The sequence below is a fragment of the Mobula hypostoma genome, chromosome 3 (assembly GCF_963921235.1).
Source record: "Mobula hypostoma chromosome 3, sMobHyp1.1, whole genome shotgun sequence".
NCBI classification, from domain to species: domain Eukaryota; kingdom Metazoa; phylum Chordata; class Chondrichthyes; order Myliobatiformes; family Myliobatidae; genus Mobula; species Mobula hypostoma.
The window spans coordinates 82,996,376-83,022,187 of record NC_086099.1 but is presented as its reverse complement, the minus strand read 5'-3'; the positions used below and the strand labels follow the sequence as shown (position 1 = coordinate 83,022,187).

The 25,812-nt window shown below is 39.3% G+C and overlaps 1 protein-coding gene across 1 annotated transcript in view; it reads right to left on the bottom strand.

The window, feature by feature from the left end:
* adgra3 (adhesion G protein-coupled receptor A3) overlaps nucleotides 1-25,508 on the bottom strand; it is a 119,849-nt gene extending 94,341 nt beyond the window's left edge. The window contains exon 1 of the mRNA XM_063043368.1: nucleotides 25,245-25,508. Within this exon, the coding sequence (XP_062899438.1) occupies nucleotides 25,245-25,492 (248 nt within the window). The 5' untranslated portion in view covers nucleotides 25,493-25,508. The remainder of the gene's footprint in view (nucleotides 1-25,244) is intronic.
* Between the last annotated feature and the right edge of the window lie 304 nt (nucleotides 25,509-25,812).

The window sequence follows — 25,812 nt, the reverse complement described above, 5'->3', positions numbered from 1 at the left end:
CACTCCCAAATAAGGGACAAATGTAGCAGAAGTACGGGACACTTGTGTTTACCCTGAGAAAGACTACCATGACCATGAAGCCTTGCGCGGGCACCCGTGTGCGCATGCGTGACATGCCCATACATGACATGCGTATGCATGTACGTGCCGATTTTTTTGCCACAAATTGGTTTTGGCTTAATCTTCCCGATTCTGTTAAGTGAAATTACACTGTACATACATTATTTCTACTTTATATAGGCTGTGTATTTATCAAATCATTCCTGCTTTTACTATATGTTAGTGTTATTTTAGGTTTTATGTGTTATTTGGTATGATTTGGTAGGTTATTTTAAGTTCAACAGTGCGTGACAGGGAACGAGGAATGGTGTAGCTGACTCATTGTTTCATATCGCCAAATCATATTGTTTCCTCGTGGCCCGGTGGTTGGGGACCACTGCTCTCATACAGGGAAGAGAGAGGGAAAAATCTGTGCTGGACTTGAAAACACAAGGAACTAATGGAAGGTAAAAATAAAGTACTGGAAGGGAGTGGGGGAGAAGTTAAGCAGGTAATCAAGAACAGAGAGAAAATAACACCATCAATCTGCATCTCTTGACACCCTAAAATATGCACATGCATTGGTGCATCCAAGCAAATGCACATCATTCCATCAGTGGTGCAAGTGAATGATGATATTATTTATAAATTTTGCTGGAACGTGATTCCACAGTGAGATTTCACATATCTGGTAATCTGATATATTTGTTCAGCATAGTTGCAAAATGTGCAGAATTAAAAATAGATGGCTAAAATGTCTCTGCCTCATTATACAATGCAACCTAGTTTTCTCAAAAATTCTGCTGATCTTCCACCCGCCTGCCTAAGGATTTGAAAATGTCACCCGACCGTTCTCTCACACAACTTGGCTTGTGAACCAGCTATAAACAAGCAATTGGGAGACGTTGTTTAGGCCAAAATGCCATTTCAGAGAAACCTCTCTGGGTGTGGATGTATAACATTGTTCATTTCCTGCCTGAGGAAGGTGATCAAGAATTAATTTTTTTTTAAAGTATTCCACTTATTTAATATTCATCATGAAGGAATAATTTGACAAGATACTTCATCGATTACAAATCATTTGCTAATTCAGCTTCTACATGAGAAATAATAAGAAAACAGACTGAGAAAGGCCAGTACTGGAAATAGATGTCCAAAAGTGAATTAAAAGTCAATGACACTTGGAAAAGCAAGACTCTGGTGGTCAGAAATATTGCAAAAGAAAGATTAAATTAGAAAAATTATTTTTAAAAACTGTTGCATAATATTTTAATTGCTTTGGTATAAAAACATTGTTTGGACTTTTTGTTTGTCGTAAGTCAATATTGCCTTTGGAATTTATCTCATCTACCTTGTTTTGTTTGGCTATCCTTGCCTCTCCGGATAGTCTTTTTAATAATCATGATTACTTCCTCTGATGCCACTTGTTAAGAGCAGGGACTGTGGTTGTCTAACACGTGACATTCAGCCTTTCAATTACACATTTCCCCACAAAATCTTAACTCTTATTTGAATCAAACAACTAAATACTGGCAATAAGTCAGTTGAATCAGTTATGTTTAGTTGTAATGTGGACGGTTCCAGTTCAGTTTGGAAAATCCATCATGTTCAGAGAGAAGATCATAAAGTAAGCAAAGTAAAAAGTGTCTAAAAAGTCAGATCAATAGCCAATTAAAACCAAAGTACCATAACATGCAAAGGTAAATAACTTGGAAAAATGAAAAATCATATTCAGAGTTTTGTCGTCTTCAGCTAAAAGAGTAATTGAGAATATGCCTAGTTACATATAGTTATATTATTAACTTATTCAGCGACGTTAATAGGTAGTCATCAAGAACCACTTAGGTATTCAGCTATTTGGGTCCCATTACAAGGCTGAGAATCTACGAGCCTCGGGGCCAATCTTTTCAAAGATGATGCTGTGTTTCTAATCCTGAAACACAGCTTGAAGGTGGGAAGAAACTCTACTATTTGCTGTCAGTTTTCCAATCTACGGCTTTGAGATCTTGTGAGAGATATGAACAACAAAATTCAATACATTCAAGTATAATGATGACTTTTTTTTAAACTTTGCATTTAAAACCAAGCCTTGGTGAAATGTGATTTACTTAAATTGGGAATTAGACAAAGCAGTGAGTCATGGGGGAATGGAATTGAGGCAGTGTTTTGAATTACCTCAACTGTCTGGAGGGAAAATACATCTAGATTTGACAATTCCAATGTAACAGAAAGTATTGATGAAGGTTTCTGCTGATGAAATGAAGCACTGTTAATGTTGCAAAATTAGAACTAAGCAGCAGCAATATTATAACCTAATATGGCACCAACATCTGAAACACTGATTAGGTGAGAAATATCTTGCCAAAGCTTGAGATATATTCATGTTATAGGCAGTTAATCATAATTACTGTCCTAGGAAAGAAGACAGACACAAAGTGATACACGTTACTTCCTTTCGTTGAATTCAATACGAAATTGTGACTGAGTTCTGCTAAAAGGGGATCTATAAAAGAGCAATCAGGACCACCCTGCAGCATTTCTAAATCAAAGAAAAAGTAATTTTAATTGTGCAGTTTGCAGGTCATTACACTGAGTTCAATCCCCAGGCTCACAGCTGCAGATATCCCCTGCAGGTGCACATTACTAGGATTTACACACTCACAGCTAGAGGCTTTCCACCAGTTAATTATGGTGTACAAATTTCAGTAGCACATAATTACACAGGAAGCTATCAATTGTTACCCTGGAGGTACGGTGTGAGTAATTAGAATATTCAGTAATTTTTAAAAACTAAACAAACTGCCTCACCTTACAATTATTATTTTTTCCCGGGAGTGAAACACAACCAAGTTAGTTCAATGCACTCGTAAAATATTTTTCTGATCTATAATGCAAGTATGTACTTGCCTGAAAACCTACATTTCTGCAGCAAATATCCAAATCCGAGAGAAAAGTCATATTATTCAACAGAGAAAAAAAACTGCTGTGGCATAAAACCAAGCATAAAAACCTTTAAACAATGAAAATGAACAAATATTTCACATAAAGATGGTTTTAACAATGTTTGGTGAGCATTAAACCATACTGTTTTTCTCTGTTATTATGTATTGCAGGTACTTCTGCCGCAAAGACGACAAATTTCATAACATATTCCGGTGATATTAAATCTGATTCTGATACAAGTTAGAAATTTAACCTACAGTCCTTCACCTACAATTCAAGATCTGAGATGTTCCATCAATTTTTTAATAAGGAGTATATTACAGTTCAAATAAAAAACAATTTCCATGCAGATTTACTAGTTTGTCTAATCTGTAAGAGGGGGATCTGAAAAAAACTGTTCTGAATACTGCTGTCCAAGTTATCATTGAAATACCAGACAACTTAAAAATAAAATCAGACATTCAATATGCCTATTTGTGCACATGCTCTATATTCACGTAAATTTTCTGTTCAATACACAACACTGTAATTGAGTTCCCCTCTATATCACAAAAATGCAAAAATTCTCTCCTCAGTATCAGCACCATAGTTCTCCAAATAGTTGTACACAGAAGCTTCCTTCCAATTGTTTGTAACATTTTGTTACCTATAAATTCCAAATCAAATGTACAGAATAACTTGTCATCAGGCCTGTCTCTAAAAGAAACAAGTCCCAGGGTCATATCCTTTTCAATAGAAAGCTATATTTGGTTTGCATACAGTGGAACGTGAGATTAACTAATCTAAAAATAACCAGAGATTTGAGGACTTTGGGTATTTTAAAGGGTTGGGAGATTGTGGGCAGTGATTGACATTCTCCAAGTATTTTTTTTTGCTGGAGTCAAGACTTAAGATGCTAGAACCTGGAACAAAAGAAAAATTGTTGCTGCATGAGGTAAATTAGCCAGAAACTGAGAAAGAAAGGCTGGTAGGTGATAAGTGGAACCAGATCAGGGGTGGGTGGGGGGGGGGGGGAGAGAAATGAAATGATGGACCCACGGAGCTAGGTGGGGAAGGGACACAGGAGAATGTAGAGACAGAGGCTCAGAAGTGGTAGGTAGGACCAGATGAGGGATGGAACCAAACAAGGGAGGGGTTAGGAATGGTGAATCAAGGGAGAAGAAAGAAGACAACCAAGCAAGGAAGAAAGAGTCTAGGTAGCAAAGGGAGAGGGATGAAAAAGAACAGAAAAAGAGAGAACGTGGGTGAGCAGGTGGAAGTGGGTAAGAAACACAGGGGTTGCAAGTGACTTGAAATTATAAGATTCAATACTAAGCTCAAATTTGGTTGGCTGGGGTTTGGGAAGCAGAGTAACGGAGCATTTCAAAGTTCAAAGTAAATTCAAAGTACAGTACATATATGATGACGTACTGTATATGTCCCTGAGATTCTTTTACTTGTGGGCATTCAGAGTAAACAAACACAATAGAATCAAAGGATAGATAATCAATGTGCAAAGACAACAAACTGCAAACACAAAAAGAAAAATAAATAAATAAGCAATGAATAGAGGACATGAGATGAAGAATCCTTGAAAGCTCATGAAGGTGCCTCCATGTTTTGATGGTCAAAGCAAGCATAAAAGGGAACAGTTCAAATCTGCGGTGAGTGATGTTATCCCTTCTTGTTCAAGAGCCTGATGGCTGAGGGATATTAACTGTTCCTGAACTTGGTGGTCTGGGTCCTGAGGCTCCTGTACCTCGTTTCTGATGGCAGCAGTGAGAAGACAGCATAGCCCAGAGGTGAAGGGGTCCTTGATGATGGATGCAGATTTCTCAATGGTGGGAAGGGCTTTCCCTGTGCTCAACTAGGCTGTATCCACTATTTTTGTAGGCTTTTCCATTCAAAGACTTGTGTTTCCCTACCAGTCCATATGCAACCAGTCAATACATTCTCGGCCATGCAGATGTTTGTTAAAGTTCTATACAACGTGCCGAATCTACACACACTTCTAAGAAAATGAAGGCTTGTTTTCTTTGAAATGGCACTTAAGTGGTGGACAAAGGACAGAACCAAGATGGTAACACCAAAGTTAAAGTTGTTGACCTTTTCCACCTCTGATCCCCCATGAGGAAACCTCCAGTTTCCTCCTCCTGTAGTCAATAATCAGCTTCTTGGTCTAAAAGACATTGAGTGAGAGGGTTGTTGTTGTGGCACCACTAAGCCAGATTTTCAAGCTCCCTCCTCCAAGCTGATTTGTCACAATACTTGATTTGGCTAACGACAGTGGTATTGTCAGCAAACTTGTATATGACATTGAAGCTGTGCTTGGCCTCAGTCATAAGTATACAGCAAGTAGAACAGGAGGTTAAACACACAGCCTTGTGGTGCACCTGTGCTGATGATGATTGAGGAGGAGATGCTGTTGCCAATCTGAACTGACTAATGTCTGTAAGTGAGGCAACAAGATCAAATTGTACAGAGGTAGGAGGCCTCAGACTTGGAGCTTATTGAATAGTTTTGTGGGGGTGATAGCATTGAATGCCAAGCTGCAGTCAATGAAGAGCATCCTGATGCGTGCATCTTCACTGTCCAGATGTTCTAGGGTTGAGTAAAGAGCCAATGAACTGGCATTTGCTGTCGACCTATTGTGATTGTATGCAAATTGGAGTGAATCCAAGTAGCTTCTCAGGCAGGAGATGATACATTTTATCACCAAGCTCTCAAAGCACTTCATCATAGTGGAGTTAAGCGCTACTGGACAATAGTCATTGAGGCCTGCTTGAAGCAGGTGGGTACCTGAGACTGCCGATGCGCGAGTTTAAAGATACAAGTGAACCCTTCGACCAGTGATTCACAACAGGTCTTTAGTACCTGCCAGGTACCCATCTGGGCCGCTATATTGACTGTTCTGTTGTACATCTTACTATATATAGTATTTATTACAAATTACTATAATTTGCACATTTAGACAGAGACATAACAAAGGTTTTTACCCATGTCTGTGAAAGATGTAAGAAATAAAGTCAGTTCAATTCAATACATTCCATGTGTTCATGCTCCTGAAGGATGGTCTCATATTACTCTCGGAGACTGAAATCACAGGGTCGCGGTGGGGGGGAGGGGGGGGAGAACTGCGGCTGCTCATGAAGGTGCCTCCATGTTTTGATGGTCAAAGCAAGCATGAAAGGCATTGAGGTCACCTGGGAAGAAGACCTTGTCATCACCTATTCAGTTGGTTTCCCTTGGTAGGAAGCAACACCACACAAGCCCTGGCACAGCTGTTCAGTGTTTCAAGTTTGGTCCAGAATTCCCACTTTGCATGTGAGATGGGTTTCAGGAAACTAACTGGACATCTTGTATTCTACTTGGATTGCCAGACCTGAATGCCATTGATCTGACCCTTAGCAGAATGCTGATTTCATGGTTCATCCAGGGCTTCTGGTTAGGAAATACTGAATGATTTTTTTTGGGGACACACTCGTCTAGGATTCACGAAGTCCTGACAACTGTTACGTAGTCGTTCGCCCAGTCTATCAGCTCATAGCAATCCCATAGCCACTTCTTTGCCTCATCCCAACCACCATTCGAGTGTCCTCATCTCAGGAGTCTTGCTCTTTAGCCTCTGCCAGTATGCAGGGAAAATGACAGCCATATGGTCAGATTTCCTGAAATAAGGTCTTGGGATTATTAAGGGTGTTTGGACCCCTGCTACTGCATTTGACATTATAAGACCATAAAACATAGGCGCAGAATTAGGCCATTTTGCCCATCAAGCCTGATCCAGCATTTCATCATGGCTAATCTATTTTTCCTCTCAACTCCAATCTCCTGACTTTTCCCTATATCCCTTCCAACCCTGACCAATCAAGAATCTAGCAATCTTTGCCTTAAACATAAATAAAGACTTGGCATCCACAGCTGCCTGTAGCAAAGAATTCCACAGATTCATCACGCTCTAGCTAAAGAAATTGCTCATCTCCATTCTAAAAGGATGGCCCTCTGTTCTGAGGCTGTCCCCTCTGGTCTTAGACTCTCCCACCATAGAAAACATCCTCACCACATCCACTCTATCAAAGCCTTTCACCATTTGATAGGTTTCAATGAGGTCACCTATCATTCTTCTAAACTCCAGTGAATACAGGCCCAGAGGCATCACATTCTTCATATGACAAGCCGATCACACCTAGATACATTTTCATGAACCTCCTTTGAATGCTCTCCAGTTTTCAGCACATCCTTTCGAAGGTAAGGGGCCTAACAGTGCTCGCAATATTCCAAATGAGGCCTCACCAGTGCTTTATAAATTCTCAACATTACACCCTTGCTTTTATATTCTCGCCCTCTTGAAATGAATGCTAACATTACATTTGTCTTCCTCACCACAGACTCAACCTGTAAATTAACCTTTAGGGAATCCTGCACAAGCATTCCCAAGTCCCTTTATGCCTCACTTTTTTGTATTTCTCTCCATTTAGAAAATAGTCAACCATTTTTTCTACCGAAGTGCATGACCATACACTTCCCGACATGGGTATTCCATCTGCCATTTCTTTGCCCATTTTCCTAATCTGTCTAGGTCCTTCTGTAGCCTCTCTACTTACTCAAACTACCTGCCCCTCCATCCATTTTCATATCATCTGTAAACTTTAACATATCCAAATCTTTAACATATAATGTGAAAACAATTGGTCTTAACACAGACCCCTGTGGAACACCACTAGTCACCAGCATCCAATCAGAAAAGGCTCTTTTTATTCCTACTCTTTGCCTCCTGCCAGTCAGCTGCTGCTTTATCCATGCTAGAAACTTTCCTGTAATACTGTGGGCTCATAGCTTGCTAAGCAGCTTCATGTGTGTGGCACCTTTATCAAAGGCCTTCTGAAAATCCAAATACACAACATCAACTGATTCTCCTTTATCTATCCTGCTTGTTAGTTCTTCAAAGAATTCCAACAGATTTGACAGGCAAGATTTTCCCTTGAGGAGAACATACTGACTACAGCCTATTTTAATCATGTGGTTTCAAGGTACTTGGAGGCATATCCTTAACAATCAACTCCAACATGTTGATGATAATTGGGTAGATTTCTTCAAACAAGCCTGGTTGAAGTCCCAGGCAATGATTTGAAAGGTGTCAGGTTATGCTGTTTCTTGTTCACTGCACTAAGTACCTCAAGCGCTTGCTCCACATTGTCCTTTGGCAGTATGCAAACTGTGGTCAGGATCACAGAGGAGAACTCTCTTGGTAAGTAAGTAATCATTAGATGTTCCAGGACAGGGGAAACAAGAGTACGACAAGATCACTATGTCCGAGCACCACGAATAGCTTAATCACAAAATCCAGTCCCCGCCTTTTGCCTTCTCCCAATCAGCAGTCCAGCTCATCCACTGTATCAAGAAACCCTTGGGCATTTGTTGTAAAAGTAGATGCAACATGTAGAGAGACTGAGGAAGGATGGGCAGTCTATTGCATGGTTTGAAATGTCTCTACTTTAATGCAAAAAGTATCAGAAACGTGAATAATGAATAGTATGAGATTCAGTAAGGCATCTCTTCCAGTCGGCCACTTTACATACAGTGGTAGGTATCCTTTCTGGACACACAACAAATTTTACCACACCTAAACCTTTTTGCACTCAAGAGGTACCAATTGATATCAGGGAAGTTTGAGTCACATTTGACAACAACTTATTTTTGCACCTTTCCAAAATCTGCCTCCCAGTGCTTCTGTTTTTATTGGGAGGTCTATAGAATACTCCCAATATGGTGATTGATACCTTTCTGTTTCTGATTTCTACCCACACTGACTCAGTAGACAGTCCCTTCTAATGTCCTCATTTTCACCAGCTCTGATACTACCCCGCTTAACAATGTCACCCCCACCTCCTTTACCTCCCTTCCTGCCTCTGGATCTAGTAAAAGGCAATGAACCCGGTCATGTCACAGATTTTTTCAAGGGGGGGCAGTGAGGGTTGAGCACTTGGGGACAGTGACCACAACTCCATGACATTTACCATGGCCTGGGGCAGGGACAGGAGCAGGAGCAGGCTGTATGAGAAAATAGTTAACTGGAGGAAGGCAAATTATGATGATATTAGGCATAAATTGGGAACAGATGTACCACAGAAATATGAAGGTTGCTTAGAAACACTCACATGGGGTTGTAGATCAATTGTCCCATGGAGGTTCAGGAAGGTTTTAAGGATTAGGAAGCAATGATTATATAAAGCTCTTGAGAGCTAAAAGGTAGCCAGGAAGGAACTTAATAGAATTGACACAGAAGAGTTAGAAGGAGGCATGAGAAGGCCTTGGTAAGTAGGATTAATCCACAAGTTCTGATACACATATCTGAAGAACAAGAAGTTGAGTAGACTGAGGGTAGGGCCTATCAGGGATAGAAGAAGAAACACGAATGGTCCTTAATGAATACTTTGCTTCAGTATTCACTAGTGAGAGAGTCCTTGACAAATGAGAGGTCAGCGTAGAATAGGCTAATATGCTGGAACAGGTTGACATTAAGAAAGGCAATGTGCCGGACCTATTGAAAAGCATTAGGATAAGGGCCCAGGGTCAGAAAGGAAATAACCCCAGGTTACTACACGAAGAGATGACATTACCTTTGCCAATGATCTTTGCTTCCTCACTGGTTACAGTAGTACCAGTAGACTGGAAGGTGACAAATGATATTCCTTTGTTCAAGTTAATATTGATAACCCTGGGAATTATGACCAGTGAGTCTTGCAAGTGTGGTGGGCAAGTTATTGGAAAGGATTTTTAGAGAAAAGGTGTATTAGCATTTGGAGAAGCTCAAGTCTGATTATGGCAGGTCTGATGGAATTCTTCAAGGAAGTGACAAACAGATTAGATTAGATTATGAGGACACACAGTCCTCTTTTATTGTCAATTAGTAATGCATGCATTAAGAAATAATACAATGTTTTTCCAGAATGATATCACAGAAACACATGACAAACCAAGACTGAAAAACTAACAAAAACAACATAATTATAACATATAGTTCCAACAGTGCAAAGTAATACCATAATTTGATAAGAGCAGACTATGGGCACGGTAAAGTCTCAGAGTCTCTCGAAAGTCCCATCATCTCACGCAGACGGTAAACCTCCAGTGCCGCAAACTTGCCGATGCAGCATCCCAGAAGCATCCGACCACAGTCCGACTCCGAGTCCGTCCGAAAACTCCGAGCCTCCGACCAGCTCCCCCACACCAATGCACCGAGCACCATCTCTGTCGAGCGCTTTGACCCCGGCCCCGGCAACAGGCAAGGCTGAGGATTTGGGACCTTCCCTCCAGAGATTCTTGGTCGTGCAGTAGCAGCTGCAGCAAAGCAGGCATTTCAGAAGTTACTCCAGATGTTCCTCCGTGCTTCTTCACGTCTGTCTCCATCAAATCAGGATTGTGCACGACATCCTACTTCACAGATACGATATCAATTCGGAACGGCCGCGCGCACTGCGTCACGTCGCCATCTTCTCCTTCCTCGAATTTGACGAAGGTACAGAAGTGGTGTGATCTATATGGGTTTTAATATGGTGTTTCACAAGTTTCCCTACAGTAAACTGATTCAAGTCAAAAGGCAAGGGATCCAGGGACACTTGTCTGCGTAGATTCAGAATTAACTTTGTACAGGAGGCAGAAGGTGCACATGGCAGTATCAGACTTGGACTCAGATTGCAAGTCACTTGTCAAGGTCTGCAAGTAAGCAAATCAATAAGTAAGCTACACTTTAGACCTCTTTCTAGAAGCTGGCTGAATTCAAACTTCCCTTTCAGAACAGCAAACTGCCCAATGTCCACGCGTTTTACCAACACCAAATCAATCTAATGTTCAGAATGAATGCCACTTCCCTTCTGGAATGAGCTTCATTAAAGTAATTAACACCAGGACTAAAAAGAATAAGGCAATGGCTCAGTAATGAAAATTACAGATTCTTTGTGGATGCTAAATATAATAATCAAAAATGGACCAAAGAGCAGAATTCCAGAGGTGTTAAAAAGCAAACTACCTACAACATTAAGCCTGCATTTGAGCAGGTTTAGTATCAAGGTACACTGGTAAAATTAGTCAATGGACAAAAAGGAAAAAAAAATAATCAAACATTCAGATGCATACCTGACACAAAGAAGACGATATTAGAGGTCAATTACCCCTGACCCAGAACTTCCTGTTGGAGATCCTCAGGGCAATGTCCTAGACCCAGTCACCTTCAGATGATCCACCATCACAAGTGGTGGAGTACACCAAAAGTCAGATTGTGTTCCATTCCTACATGGTACTCCTAAACAGATTGATCAGTACATGCCTGGATGTAGCAAGATCAAATAACATTCAAGCACAGGCAGCATCAGGTGTCCAATGACATTTTAAAGAGCCAGACAATAACCATTCAGAAAAAGACTTTCAAATCTCTTACTATCTCTTCTTTCAGCTAGTCCTGACGAAGGGTCTCGGCCCGAAACGTCAACTGTGCTTCTTCCTATAGATGCTGCCTGGCCTGCTGCGTTCCACCAGCACTTTGTGTGTGTTGCTTGAGTTTCCAGCATCTGCAGATTTTCTCATGCCAGCTGGTATTCAATGGCATGACTAGCTATACACATGTTGTCACACCAAAACTAGGTCAAGTTGGGTACCCAGCAACAATTGACTCACTTCCTGACAGCCCAATACCTCTCTATCAACTACAAAACACAAGAGTGTGATCGAATAAATATTCTCCACTTCCTGAATGAATGTTCTTCCCATCAAACTTAAGGCAAAGCAGCCTAATCATCACTGACATGTCAAAAGTTGATGGGTTAATTGGCTATTATAAATAGCCTCTGAGTGACAGAATCCACAGGGGAGGGGGCAAATGATAGGAATGGAGGCAGATTAAAATGGGATTAGTATAGGATTAATGTAAATGGATGCTCGATAGCTGATGCAGACTCTGAGCCAAAAGAGCCGCTTCTGTGATATATGACTAACTATGGATCAGTTAATACAAAGCAACTCAACCTGAAATCCATTTTCCTCCACAGATACTGTTCGGCCCACTGAGTTCCTTTAGCATCTTGTTTGCTGCTCCAAATTTCAACATCTGCACTCTCTTGCATTTCCATAGTTCAATAAACTCACATTCAACAAAAACAAAACATGCTGTATACTGCAATAGTATGATCATAGCCTTTTATTTTCAAAACCATTTTAATGGATTTAATTGCACTAAAGTTTTTACATGTTCAACAGTGTAATTTGGCCATATGTCAAGTTTATAGTGAAAGAGATAATGTCTAACCTTGCTAATTAATTTTTTAAAAACTGTTCAATACATAAGAAAATCAAACTAAGGTGATCATTATTTTTTGTCTTGTAATCCAAAACATTTTGCAGCCTACCAGTTATTCACATTCAGAATTTATATTAAAGATAGTTGAAAATTTCACAATTGATTTCATGTCAGCAAACTGCACAAAGAGAATAAATGTAAACAATAAAACACAAATGCTGACAGAGTAGCTTCCGGAGCACAGCCAATAGAGGTTATTTGGATGATCAAAAACAGGATAATGCTTTCCCACACACTGATTCACAATCTTCGCAGCAAGAGTGTGATGAAGTAGGCTTGTTACCCGAAACTGTAACTTACTAGGTATATTTTTTTCTGGCTAGAGCCAGTAAGGCACTTAAAAAGATAAAAATATCATCTTTTAATTGGAGCTTCTTTTTCAGGAGTGCTACAATGATTCAAGTCAGGATACTCTTTCAAGTAATAGTGTATTTTAAAACATAAAACTGCCACAGAGATCAACATTTTCAGCAACCACATTAAAATTTAAATGCGTATAGTCTTTTTAGAAATAAAGGGCATATATTAAAATATATTCTTAATCAATAACTGTGGGTTCCATTTCCAAAATTGTACAACAGGGCACTAAATGTTTAATCAAAACGAAAGTGGCATGGAAATAGCTGATATAAATAGAAACAAAACAAGGAGATCTAAAATTGTAAATAAATAGGACTGCAGAGAAATATTCAGTGTTTTATGTCTTAGCTGTCTCCTTGACTTTGGAAGGTAATAAAATAAGAGTAGATTCCAGTTAACTGGAACAGTACATTTTGGCCAACTTAAGCGGCCGCCCCATTTAGCCAAAAAGTTTCATGGAATTAATCCAGTGTACATTTCTATGTTCTTTTGACTGACTGCAAATGCACAAAATCAGAGTTGACACCTAGTGCAGACAATGAACTGCCTGAAATAATGCTTCTGACATTGCATTCCTCCAAATCTTCATTTTTACTGTAATATTCAAGATGACTATCAATATTTTCAAATTTGTCGTAATTTCTAACTGGCTGAAGTAGGAAAATCATTTTATTTTAATTCCCGGCTGTTTCTGACACCTCCAAGTTTGAATGCTTGAAACCACACAGAGAAATACAGATCTGAACTGTCTTACTGCTAATTTCTCATCAACTATCAGTGACAAAAATCACTTTTTTAATTAAAACACAAACACATACAACTGACACTATTTAAAAACTGTTCACTTTAAGCACGACGTAGTGCCTAAAGGCCACACAAATGCACATGACTGAAACTAGTTAAACATTTCAGCAAGATTCTCCTGCCCAATTATGCAGCATAGTGACCCAAATAAATCCCAGCTATTTTTCTGACTATTTAAGAGCTGCCCCAAAGAAGCTGCTGCCTGATTAACAAATGGCCCAATTAACCAGAATCCACTTTATATACAGAAGAAAAATGGTAACCATTTGATTTTTTTTAAACTTTAAAAATACTGTTGCAAACAAATACAACTAAAGAAAATGTACCTACCCTATTCTTCCTTTTCTCTCTTGCAACTGCAAACTTTCCAATGAAATTTATGTTATATCAGATACTATAGCTACACAGGTCTAACCTGGCACAGTATCTGTGAGCAAACTCTCCTGCAATTGTGGGCAATCTCATGGTAGATACACTTGCAGAACTCAGAAGATGCCTTTAGTTATGCAGGTTACAGCCAGTTCAGCATGGAATTACCAACAATCACCAGCAAGATTTGATCCAAAATAGTCATCTTTTCATTCATTTAACTGCTTATCAATGTACCCAGATTTAATAAAAATGAAGAATTATAAACCACACAAAAAAATGTTCCCTCATGGAGTGGTCCTACTCAAATATTCCATTCAAACGATAGATACACATTCAAAAATTATACCAAATTTACCATGTGACCCCCAATAATCAACAATTATAGTTAATTCACAATGTTCAATAAGATTTAGAGGATAAAAATTGTCATAAAATGCGGAGGAGATTTCTCTTGTCATCAACTTTACTCATTGTCAGAAATCCTACACTAATTTTTTTAGTTCTACATATTTCTATTTTATATATTTAAATCAAAATATAGCAAGGATGACTTTCAGTACAGGAGTACATAACTGAACAAGCTATTTTTAAAAAGTGCTCGAGTTAACACACAAAATGTTGGAAGAACTCGGCAGGTCAGGAAGCATCTATGGAAAGGAATAAAGAATTGACTTTTGGGATGAGACCTTTCATCAAGGCACTCATTCCTTTCCATAGATGGTGCCTGGCCTGCTAAATTCCTCTAGTATTTTGTGCTACTCTGGATTTCCTGCATCTGCAGAATCTATATGAATAGCAGCTCTAACTGCCTTCTGTCTAACGCAAGTATGTGTAATTTATGCTGGATTACAAGGTAAACCTCATAGCAATTTTGTTTGAAGTTTGAGATATTAGGAAATCTCAAAGGATAGATAGGGAGAAACCATTCCCAATTGTCAGGAGCCTAACACTTGGTTGGAGTCAAGAACTTGACTTCGAGTCAAGATAGGGATCATTTCTACGAACAAATAGAAGTGGAAATTCAGAAATAACTGCATATGGTGGAAATCAGAATTCAAACATAAATGTTGAAAACATTACATATCTGCATAAAATACTGAGCCTTCACAATATTTTTATAAAGGGGTGGGGTCATGGAGCAAGCCAAGAACTCAGTGCATGGCATCCTAGATGCAAGTGGCAAAAAATCCTAGGCTACCGTATCATAAAACACATTACATTAGTGATTCCATTGCTTTTCCTTTCAAATTACATATCATTCCAATTTGAAACTATAATGCCATTCCTTCAAAGTCACTCAACAGTTCAGTAGAAATACCTTCACCTAAAACATTTCAAGATGACTTGCCACCACCTTCTCAAAGAAAGGCCAATAAACGCTGGCATTACTAACAATGCCCATAGCCCAAAAAAACGAATGAGCGGTCACAAGCTTGGTCAATGAATTAAGTTTTAAGGATCAAAGATTGGAAAGAATTTTAGCTAGAAAGAGATAGCAAGAGAACAACTTTTAGAGAAAATGTCTTTGCCACCCAAGGGCAAAGTTGCCAGTGATGGAGTAAATAAATCAAGACTAGTCGAATGGCCACAATTAGACCGGTGCACATCTTGTAGACGTCATGTCTGTATTGCTGCTGCGAAGTTAACAAATCTCATGACGTATGCCGGTGATATTAAAACTGATTCTGATTGCTAGTTCCAGTCTCACCCAACCTCAGTGGAAAAAGCCTGCTTGCATTTGCCCCATCTATACCCCTCATAATTTTGTATAGCTCAATAAGATCTCCCCCCCCCCATTCTCTTACACTCAAAGGAATAAAAGTCCTAACCCATTTACCTTTCCATGTCAATCAGGTCCTCAAGTCCCAGCAACAACCCTGCAAATTTTCTCTGCATTCTTTCAAGATTATTGATATCTTTCCAGTGTATACCTAACCAGAACTGCACACAATACTCCAAATCAAGCCTCACCAACATCTTGTACAACTTCAATATCCCAACTCCTGCATTCAATGCTCTGATTATGAAGGTCAATATGCTAAACGCTCTCTTTATGACTATCTACTTGTAACAGCACTTTCAAAGAGTCATGGCTCTATATTCCTAGATCCCTTTATCCTACCGCTTACCTCAATGTCCTACTATTCACTGGATAGGTCCTACCCTGGTTTGTCCTGCCAAAGTGCACCTCACTTGTCCGCATTAAATTCCATATCCCCCAGTCCTCCTGCACCTCACTCATGGCTAGACATTTTAAATAATAATTTACTTCGAGATTTTATTTAAAGTACTTATGTGTTACTATGGGATTCATTTGCTGGCAGGCATTCCCAAGAGAACAAAGAAACACAATAGAATCAATGAAAAACTACACGTAAAGACCAACAAACAATGTACAAAAGACAAACTGTGCAAATATAATAAAAGTAAATAATAAAATAAATAAATAATACTGAGAATGAATTGTTGAGGCCTTGTAAACAAGTCCAGAAGTTGAGGAATCAGTTCAGTGTTGAGGTGAGTGAAGTTATTGCTAAAACATATTTCAATTCCTTTTAAATTTCTTTCATCACAGACAGACAAAAATGGTTCAAATGCTTTGAAAGTCATGAGTTGCAAAAAAAACACCATCAGGGCATTCCAAGGAGGTTGGGGTGAGGGTGTTGTGTGCTCTGCCAAAGACCGAGTTATCTTGTGGTTTGTCCATTCCTCTGGACTCAGTTGGAACCATGCAGTTACAAATTTTAAGTGTGGCTATCAGATCAGTGCAGGGGTGAGAACATGCACAGGCAACGGGTCGTAAACACAAAATACTCTGCAGATGCTGGGGTCAAAGCAACACTCACAACACACTGGAGGAACTCAGCCAGGTCAGGCAGCATCCTGTCAAGACTGAAGAGGGAAGGGGGGCAGAGGCCCTATAAAAAGGGTGGAGGGGAGGTTGGAAGGAGAAGGCCGGTAGGTGCCTATTCCTTCTTCACCTTTCCTGCCTATCCCCTCCCTGCTTCCCCTCCCCTTTATCTTTTCCCTTACTGGTTTTTCACCCGGCACCTACCAGCCTTCTCCTCCCCGCCCTCCCCCCACCCTCTTTATAGGGCCTCTGCCCCTTCCCTCTTCAATCCTGACAGGCAACGGGACAATCTGACCCATTGTGCCTGCATGAGATAAAGACAAAGCTGTAAAAATAAATATAGGCGATAGAGAGGGGTCTTTGTGTCAGATTGTAATGTTATTTTTATATCTTTGCCACAGGATTGAGCAGCAGTATAGCTATAGCCTTTTTCAGGAAGAAATAGTGACCGTAGCCAAGTTATCTTGGCATTCATTTAAGGCATTTCTTTTGAATTATCGGGGAAAATTAGTGAACATTTCAAAATGGATGGGTCAATCATAAATACCACTTTGATTTACCAAAAGTAACAGGCATTTGCTGAACATTCTACTTTTAAAGATAGAAGAAAATGTTTTAATTGGATTTTAAATGCCATTTAGGGAAGCATGCCCCAACCATTTAAAAAAATACACTTGGGTAATCTGCAAAAAGAAAACACAGCAAATGTACACTCAGTGGCCACTTAATTAGGTACAACAATGCAAATATCTAGTCAGCCAATCATGTGGCAGCAAATCAATGCATATACACAGGCAGACATGGTCAAGTAGTTCAATTGCTGTTCAGGCCGAGCATCAGAATGGGGAAGAAATATGACTTTAAAGGTGAAATGACTGTTGGTGCTATATGGGGCTGTTTAAGTAAATCAGAAACTGCTGATTTCCTGCGATTATCACACTCAACCTTCTCTCAAGTTTGCAGAGAATGGTGCAATAAACAAAAAAAAAAATCCAGTCAGCAGCAATTCTGTGGGCAAAAACAGCTCGCTAATGAGATCCGAGGAGAGTGGCCATTCTGTGTAAGTGACAGTATCTCAAATAATCACGCCTTACAACAATGGCCTGCAGAGGAACATGTGAATGTACATGTCAAACCACGAAGTGGATGGCTACAGCAGCAGAAGGCCACACCGGGTTCCACTCCTGCACCTAATGAAGTGGTATATTAACAATAATGAGGATAAATGCATATGCCAGAAATTGTAAATAAGGACATACTGTATTCAAAAGTTTGACCTCAAACTATACAAGGTTCAAAATCATCACCCTCAAAACAGATCTCTGTAACTGAGTTTGACTGGAATAGAGATGTCATTAGACTCACAGTTCAATCCAGACAACAATCCAATTCAGAAACTCTTCATTGCATTTTTTTTAAATTGGCAATAAAAGCCAAGATTATTTATCCAATATCAAATTTGGAGTAGCAGTACAGATAGGTGCACAATCACGACCCACATACAAAAACAACAGATAAGGAACGAATGCAGCCTTGCAAACATCAGTCACGTTGAAGACAAATGAAGAATTCCAGCTGATGCAACACAACTTCAATAATAGTTTTAATAGAGTAGTTTGAAATGCAGTGCAAAGGACACAGTGCAATTTCCAAACCATACTTACAAGAACAGTATGCAGTATTTTGCACTACGTAGTAGACAGAAAACAGGTCAAGGGGCTCGTTACTAATCCACGCAGTAAGTGTGCACTCACCTTTCTTCGATCATCAACTAGTTGGTCAAAACTGCAACAACACCTGACATGGAAACACCAGTGAAATGGCTAAAAGAATAATTTGATGTACTGCTAAGCCACGTTCCCAGTTTAGCTGGATGTCAGACCTGAGAAAGTGGTAATTGTGTCTGAATGGTGCTGAAACTAAAAAAAAACAAAAAAAATCTACAAACTAACTCATTTTACTAAACACAAATACTGATTATCTAATTTGATTTCTCACAGGAACTTTTTTTTCCAATCAAATAAATGAATTTTCTGTTCTTGTGCAAGAACTAAAAAAGGTATGTCGCATCCGGAATTATTTCCAGTTAGCGGACGATTTCCTTCCACGCCACTCTGACGTACGAAATCGGGTACGAGGCAAGTTACAGCAGTGCTTTGCCTGGGTGAGTTTTTTTTAAAAAAAGAGATCATGAGCTCTTACCAGGAGTCGGCTGGATTCGAACTCAGGACCTCTCGCCCCAAAGTCCAGCGCTGATGCCACTACGCCAGCAGCCAGCAAGGACTAACCCCACTCAAATTGAGTTGATAGATAACCCAATGCAAGTGATACACATTCTTCCATGAAATTCACAAAGAGCAGCAGGAAAACATGGCACTATTGAATTTTTACTTTAAAAAACACTAGGTACCACTTAAGCAAAGAAACACTAAAATGTTCATGAACAACATTTCCCTGTATATGGCCCAATAAGTGGCACTGTAGCGTACTGGTTAGCACAATGCTTCTCAGTACAGGCGGCCAGAGTTCAAATCCCGCCGCTGCCTGTAAGGGGTTTGTACGTTCTGTCTGTGAGTTTCCCCCAGGTGCTCCCATTTCTTCCCACAGTCCAAAGACCTACCAGTTGATAGGATATTTGGTCATTGTAAACTGTAGACTCAGATTAAATTAGGGATTTTCTGGGTGGTATGGCTCAAGGAGCCAGAAGGGCCTACTCTACTCAATAAATAAGTCTAAACAAAGTCAGAGTAATAGGAGCTTTTAACTGAGTTTTTTTTGTACTGAAGAGATAATGATAGCCTAGGAGTTAACACAACCCCATTACAACTCGGGGCACTCGGAGTTCAACTCTGGCACTGTCTGCAAGGAGTTTGTACGTTACTGCAAGGTTTTCCTCCAGGTGTTCCAATTTCCTCCCATAGACACACCAGCTGGCAGGTTAATTGGTCATTGTAAATTGTCCTCTGATGAGGCTACTGTTAAATAGGTGGGTTGTGTGGCTCATTGGGCCAGAAGGGCCTGTTCTGCACTGCATCCCGAAATAAATAACGATGAGACACCAATGATAAATTCAGGAAGGGAAGTCAAGGGGAAAAAAAATAAAAATTATACTATAATGAATGGAGGCAGACATGATCTCATTTTTCCTTTTAATTGAAAAGTAAACAAAGGGAGCCAGGTGGGTCTGAGGAAAGATCAGGGCAGTGGATATCATTCTAGTTTGGTAGAACAACAAGCAGGCACAGACATGACAGAGAATAATGTCTCTCCTGTCTGTATGCTTTGTTTCCGTCCCTTACATATGGGTAGGAACTGCACTCTAAAAATTGCACTTTAAGAGAAAATACGGTTATATTGACAAGAGCTTACTAGCAATAATGAGAAAGGGGGGAAGGAAGGGGAATGAGTGAACAAATAAAGAAAGTAAGAAAAAGTTAGAAAAAGAGGAAAGGACATAGGTAGAATTCTACTTGTATGGAGCCTTTGCAGCCTCAGGTAACTTGGACAATAAACCAGGATAATCTTTTAAACATTGATAAAAGATTAGTGTAGCTACAAAAAAAAAGTCCTGTTTACCCCAATCCCTGAAACCAAATATAAATTTCACTAACTTAATTGAGGATATTGGATAATAAAGTTATAAAGCAGGTATTTCAAAATAAAATCATAAAACATTCTACAAGCGTATTCCTTTAGCCAAAAGAGTATATTGTAATTTGTCATTTCAGTTGCACGCATAGTATGTTTCTTTTGTCGCCCTTCGATTATTCTTAACTTCCAATATTCCATTTCAGAAGTTATGAATTCTGAGCACCTTCAAATATTTAGTTACATTTCAAATAACCTTGTACATTTTGATAAACAAGTTAGCTTAAAAGGAATACTCTTCTAAATAGGCTCAGTAAAGCTTTGTAAAATAAGTGATTACCTTCTACTATGTACAATTTGAAAGCATATACACACACTCCAACCTACAAGTCAACTTGACAACATCATACCACATTATCCCTTCAATACAACTTCGAACAAATATATACAACTTTGCCTTGATCCTGATCCAACACATTTGTTCAAATCTAAATGTCTTTGCATAGTATCTTTATCTGTAGATCTCACTTTCCCACAGTTGGTTATCATCTGTTAACAATATCCTCAGAACAGTCATTAATAAGACGGAACAGCAACCACAGTAATGTGGGATTCCATTTGCCACCACTGAACTGGAACAGTTCCCATTGACTAATAACACCTTACTATTGCCTGGCAACCCCTTCCTTAGTTTTAGTCCAACATGAAAGGCAATGTCAATGGCTTATGAAAATGAACAAGCATCAGGAGTAGTTTTCACACAATAACAGATATGATAACATTTTCATGCAAGCTTTTGTTCCAAATTCAGCCTTTACTGCGTCTTGCATTAGAATCAGCTCTTCAGACTAATGAGTTCAGCACACAACACAGACACTAAACTCGAATGAACAAGAAAGCAGTTTTGTTAAATTGAGCAGTTTAGATTTTGGCATTCTTCTATAATTGGACGGCAACACAAAATGTTTTACATCATGGAAATAAGTAACTTGACAAAATCTAAGATTAAGATTTGCATCCGATTCAGATTAAATTGTGTACACTACAAACTAATTTCATATGGAAAATCATATTGTTCTTATTCAACTCAACTGAAGCAGACAATAATAGTGGAAAATTACACACTCAGAAACAAAATCCTTGTAGGTGAATATACAAAATAACAGAACTAAAATATTGTATTGGGATCAGACGAGAGGAAGTATATTTTGACCTTAAATGAGCCAAGGCACAAAAATTTTCCAACTGTAAAATAGATCGATTTACTGAAAGGACATTACCCAAGTGGCTTTTTCATTCTGAATTTACATAATTATTTCTCACTTGGCCTGAAGCTGATGGCAATTCCTTCCATCCAGAAGGTCAAAGAACACAAACAATTTCATTTGTTCCTATTTCAGAATTCATTTATGGCACGACCTAAATTGTGGGATGCACTTAAAATTTCGGATGACGGACAAAACTGGAAAAGGAATGTTTACTTTCAATAAATGCAGGGATTTCCAAAGTTTGGCTGAGTGTAACACCTGCTATTCCAGGTGTAGCCATAAGGGTGGCTGGCAAGCAACCACACCAAGGGCCAGTTGGAAGTCAGGGAGCCTAGGAATGCGAATGATGCATAGGGAAAATTACACAATGTGGCCATTTGCAGTAAAAGGCCCAACAATGAGATACAGTATCTGCAATATTGTTATTTTACTACAGAACTAGTTACAGTCCAATGCTGCTAAAATGACTTGGATTAGAATCAGGTTGAATATCACTGGCACATGCTGTGAAATTTGTTTTGCAGCAGCAGTACACTGCAATGCATAATAAAAGCTACAAATTGTTATATAAATATTTCACTGTACTGCTACCACAAAAAACAACAAATTTCATGACATACATCAGTGATGATAAACCTGATTCTGATGTGGGTCTATTGTGGACTGAGAGTGAAAGGGAGAGGGAGCGGGAAGCACCAGAGGCATTGTGATGGTCAATTAACCAACTGTCTGGAATCAAATGACTTTGCCTGAGGGCTGGGTGTGTCTGCACCCACACCCCCCGCCCCCCCCGTCCCATGGCACTCTTCCTCGGCCACCTGTCCCACAACCCTCCCGAGGCACTCCACCCTGACAAGTCCCAACATCCTTTGCTGCCATCAGATTTAGAAACTTGCTCTCTGCTCCACATTGACAAATACAGTGGTGTGCAAAAGTCTAAGGCACCCTAGCTACATAATGCAAAAAGAGAGGAAAAAATATTGAGATAGTGTTCATGGGTTCATTGTGCATTCAGAAATCTGATGGGGGAAAGGAGAAGTTGTCTGAAATATTCGGCGGGTCTCTTCAACCTCCTGTACCATCTCCTTGACGATTAGCAATGCAAAGAGGGCATAACGTCTCCACTATTAGGACCCTCCAAATAAGTAGTCTCTAAATTCTGACATTTCACCTACTAAATTTGTTCATTGGACCAGTATCAAAACCGAACACCTCACCAGAAACATCTAATCCTTCCAATTCTAGACCACAGATAATACATTTACTTATAACTTCATAAGCACTTTTTTCATCTCAAGGACAAAAGGTGCAACCTCCATTTTTAAATGCCTTCAAAATATGCCTGAAATTAAAATCTCCAAGTTAATTGGTCTTACCAAAATATTTTTTGATACTCCCAGCCCAGTACTGCTGGTACACAACCCATTATCTACGTTTCTAAAAGCATGTTCCATGAATGACAACCAATGTAAAATTGTAATTAAATCTTCTATTTCTGATAGTCAGGATAACTATAAACCTCTGCAAGTGTCACCGTTCAGTTATCCTCTAGCTTCAGGTAAGTAAATTTTCTTTCCTTTCAGAAATATGCAGATAGCCCAATCACCAAGGCCAGTGAAGCACTGTGATTCTCCACCAGAAGGCCAAAACAGCATTTTCAGAATGAGGTTTAAAAATTACATTCTAATAAAAAGCATTTTATCAAATACTTCGTGATGAAAGATTTCCAGATATTGACTAATCTTTGCTTTATCAGATGGTCATGCTTGGATGCCACAAATTATGCTGCTGGAGGGAATGAGCTTTGATCTCCTCACATAGCCTGCAATAAAGCTACTAACATTTGTAAGATATGTGTGATTTTTTATATTAAAATGCACCCATCTTTTTATATTAAAATTACCACATTGATGTTAAGGAAATCTAGAATGGTTAAAGTATTGTCAAAATTGGTCAGGTAGAATTTTACCAATTAAAATCAAGAGAAACTTCAATCATTTATCATAAAAAATCTTCATATCCCATATTATACATTTTAGTTAATACTCTAGGCTGCATTCATGCTAAACATACAACATGGTTGCAAAGCAATTCCAGCTTCATGCCAATGATAAATAATGTGCAGCAGAAAAAGATTATCATGGTCAAATGAATCGCAGATATGAAATTGATGCGTCAGCTTCAGATCTCACAAATGTATACAGCAAAGTCAAAATTTCAGTCCAAGTGTAGCTACTACTCTGGCTTATGTTGTGAAGCCTAGAGCCATGAGCAATTAGCAAGTCATTCATGTGAAGAACAAAGTTCATTCAGAAATAAATCTGAAAAATGAAGTTCATTGTGCAGATAAAACAGAAACGGAGTAGAATTAACACCAAGAGCTGAATGGTACAGGGTTGCTCCTTACCAGTTAGACACATCTTATGGATTGTGCAGAGTCCCTTTAAACCAAAAAGTAAGTGCAGGTGCTTAGTTAAGCGGCGGTGTTAAAAGTGAATATTTTAGTACAAATGTTTGTGCTTTCCTAGATTACAAAACCAATCTTCATTTTTACAGATATTCTACCAGAAAAAAATCACAATCATGCAAAGCTTATCTGACACACATCATAAATGATTACATGATGGTAAAGGGGCTTTCATTTATCAGGTGGACATAGAAATTCATAAAATTGGTAATCTGTGCAGAAGGACTGTCATTTACTCTACTGGATCTATGCCAGCCAGCTTTTAGTAATGCAACCTCATCAATTCTATTCTCTCATAACACAGCAAATTATTTTCTCTAAAGCCTAACTAATTCCATTATAATGCATTGGTTGATTAGACATCCATCACCCTTACAGGAAATGACTGAGTAGCTTTTGAGTAGGTTTTTAAAAGTGCTGCTGAAGAATACTATATTAAAAATAAGTGCAAACTCTACCATTCAAGTGTTTCATCATTTTGATGGATTTTCCTCCAGATTTTGTTCAGTAGAGGTTTGAGTGGTCTCTTAAAACTGAAATGTTTTGCACATAGCACCTCTTCCTAACATCATTAACCACTCAGGTACATTTGAAATGTCGAAAACAGCATACAATTTGGGTTCAAGAAACTTGCACCATCGACATGAGAAGGAGCAGATCATCTGTGTAAAGTGCGAGCTGAGAAATAAATTCTGAGGAAGATAACAGAGAAAGATCCTACATCCATAAAAAATCCCATGGTCATCATGGGTGTGAGATCTTTCACAGTGATCTGGGAAGAACTTCAGTTGAAAGTCACATCAGTACTTCCTCATTTAAATGTCACCTTTGATGTCTGGCCTCACTCTCCTCAAGTGGTACATTAAATCACAGCCTTCTATTAGAGACTGCCCTTATTAGGTTTAGTCGATGAGAAGCATTCTCATCGCCCCTAACTAATTATCACGAGTATCATTCAGTTTTTCGACTATGTTTATGCATTATACAAAGGATCGAGCTTCCGCCTATCTTTTTTTTTTGCGGGAACCTAAGTCACTATGTCTTCATTAAATAGCCTTAACGCTTTGAGAATTAAATGGCCTACTAAATATTAGAATTAAATGCTCAGAAACACGTCATAAAGCGACGTTATGTCAATTTCGCCGCAATTTCAAGCTTTTTCAATACAAATTGGTGTGGCTGATTTATACATTTGGTAACTTGGGAAAAAGCCATACTTACAAAGTAACAGTCTTATTGGGGAGGGTGTCTAGTGGGAAAACCTCTGTCAATTCCAAATTGGTACAAACAACTTTGTCGGCTGTCCCAGGCACTGAAGAGGCCGCCGGGAATGCGGCTGAGGAGAGTTTCAACGCGTTTTTTGGACGCTCATTCAAACGTTTACAACCGCTCGGCAGAGCATTGCAAACACCGATCACCAGCAATAACACTACCCCTGACAACTCCACGTCTGCGGTACGAGATTTCATTTTCTTTCAATGTTAGTCTTAATAAATAGTTTTCCAACCGTCGGAAATCTCAGCAGAAGGCAGCAAAACTTTCGTCGGGCTTGTTCGTGTGTTCACTGTCGTTAGGAGAAACGAGCAGAAAGGCCAACCACCAAGGCCTGCGGTGCACGGTGATTCTCCATCCAAAACCCGAAATACGAGCGGTTGCACACAAAGCACGGCTACAGAGCCTTCCTCATGCGCCCGAAATGCCCCGTGAAAACATCGCCGGTGGGCTCGAGTCCTTGCACCGTGCCTTTCCTCAATGCCGACTGCCACCCCGAATCAGTCCACATCCCTTT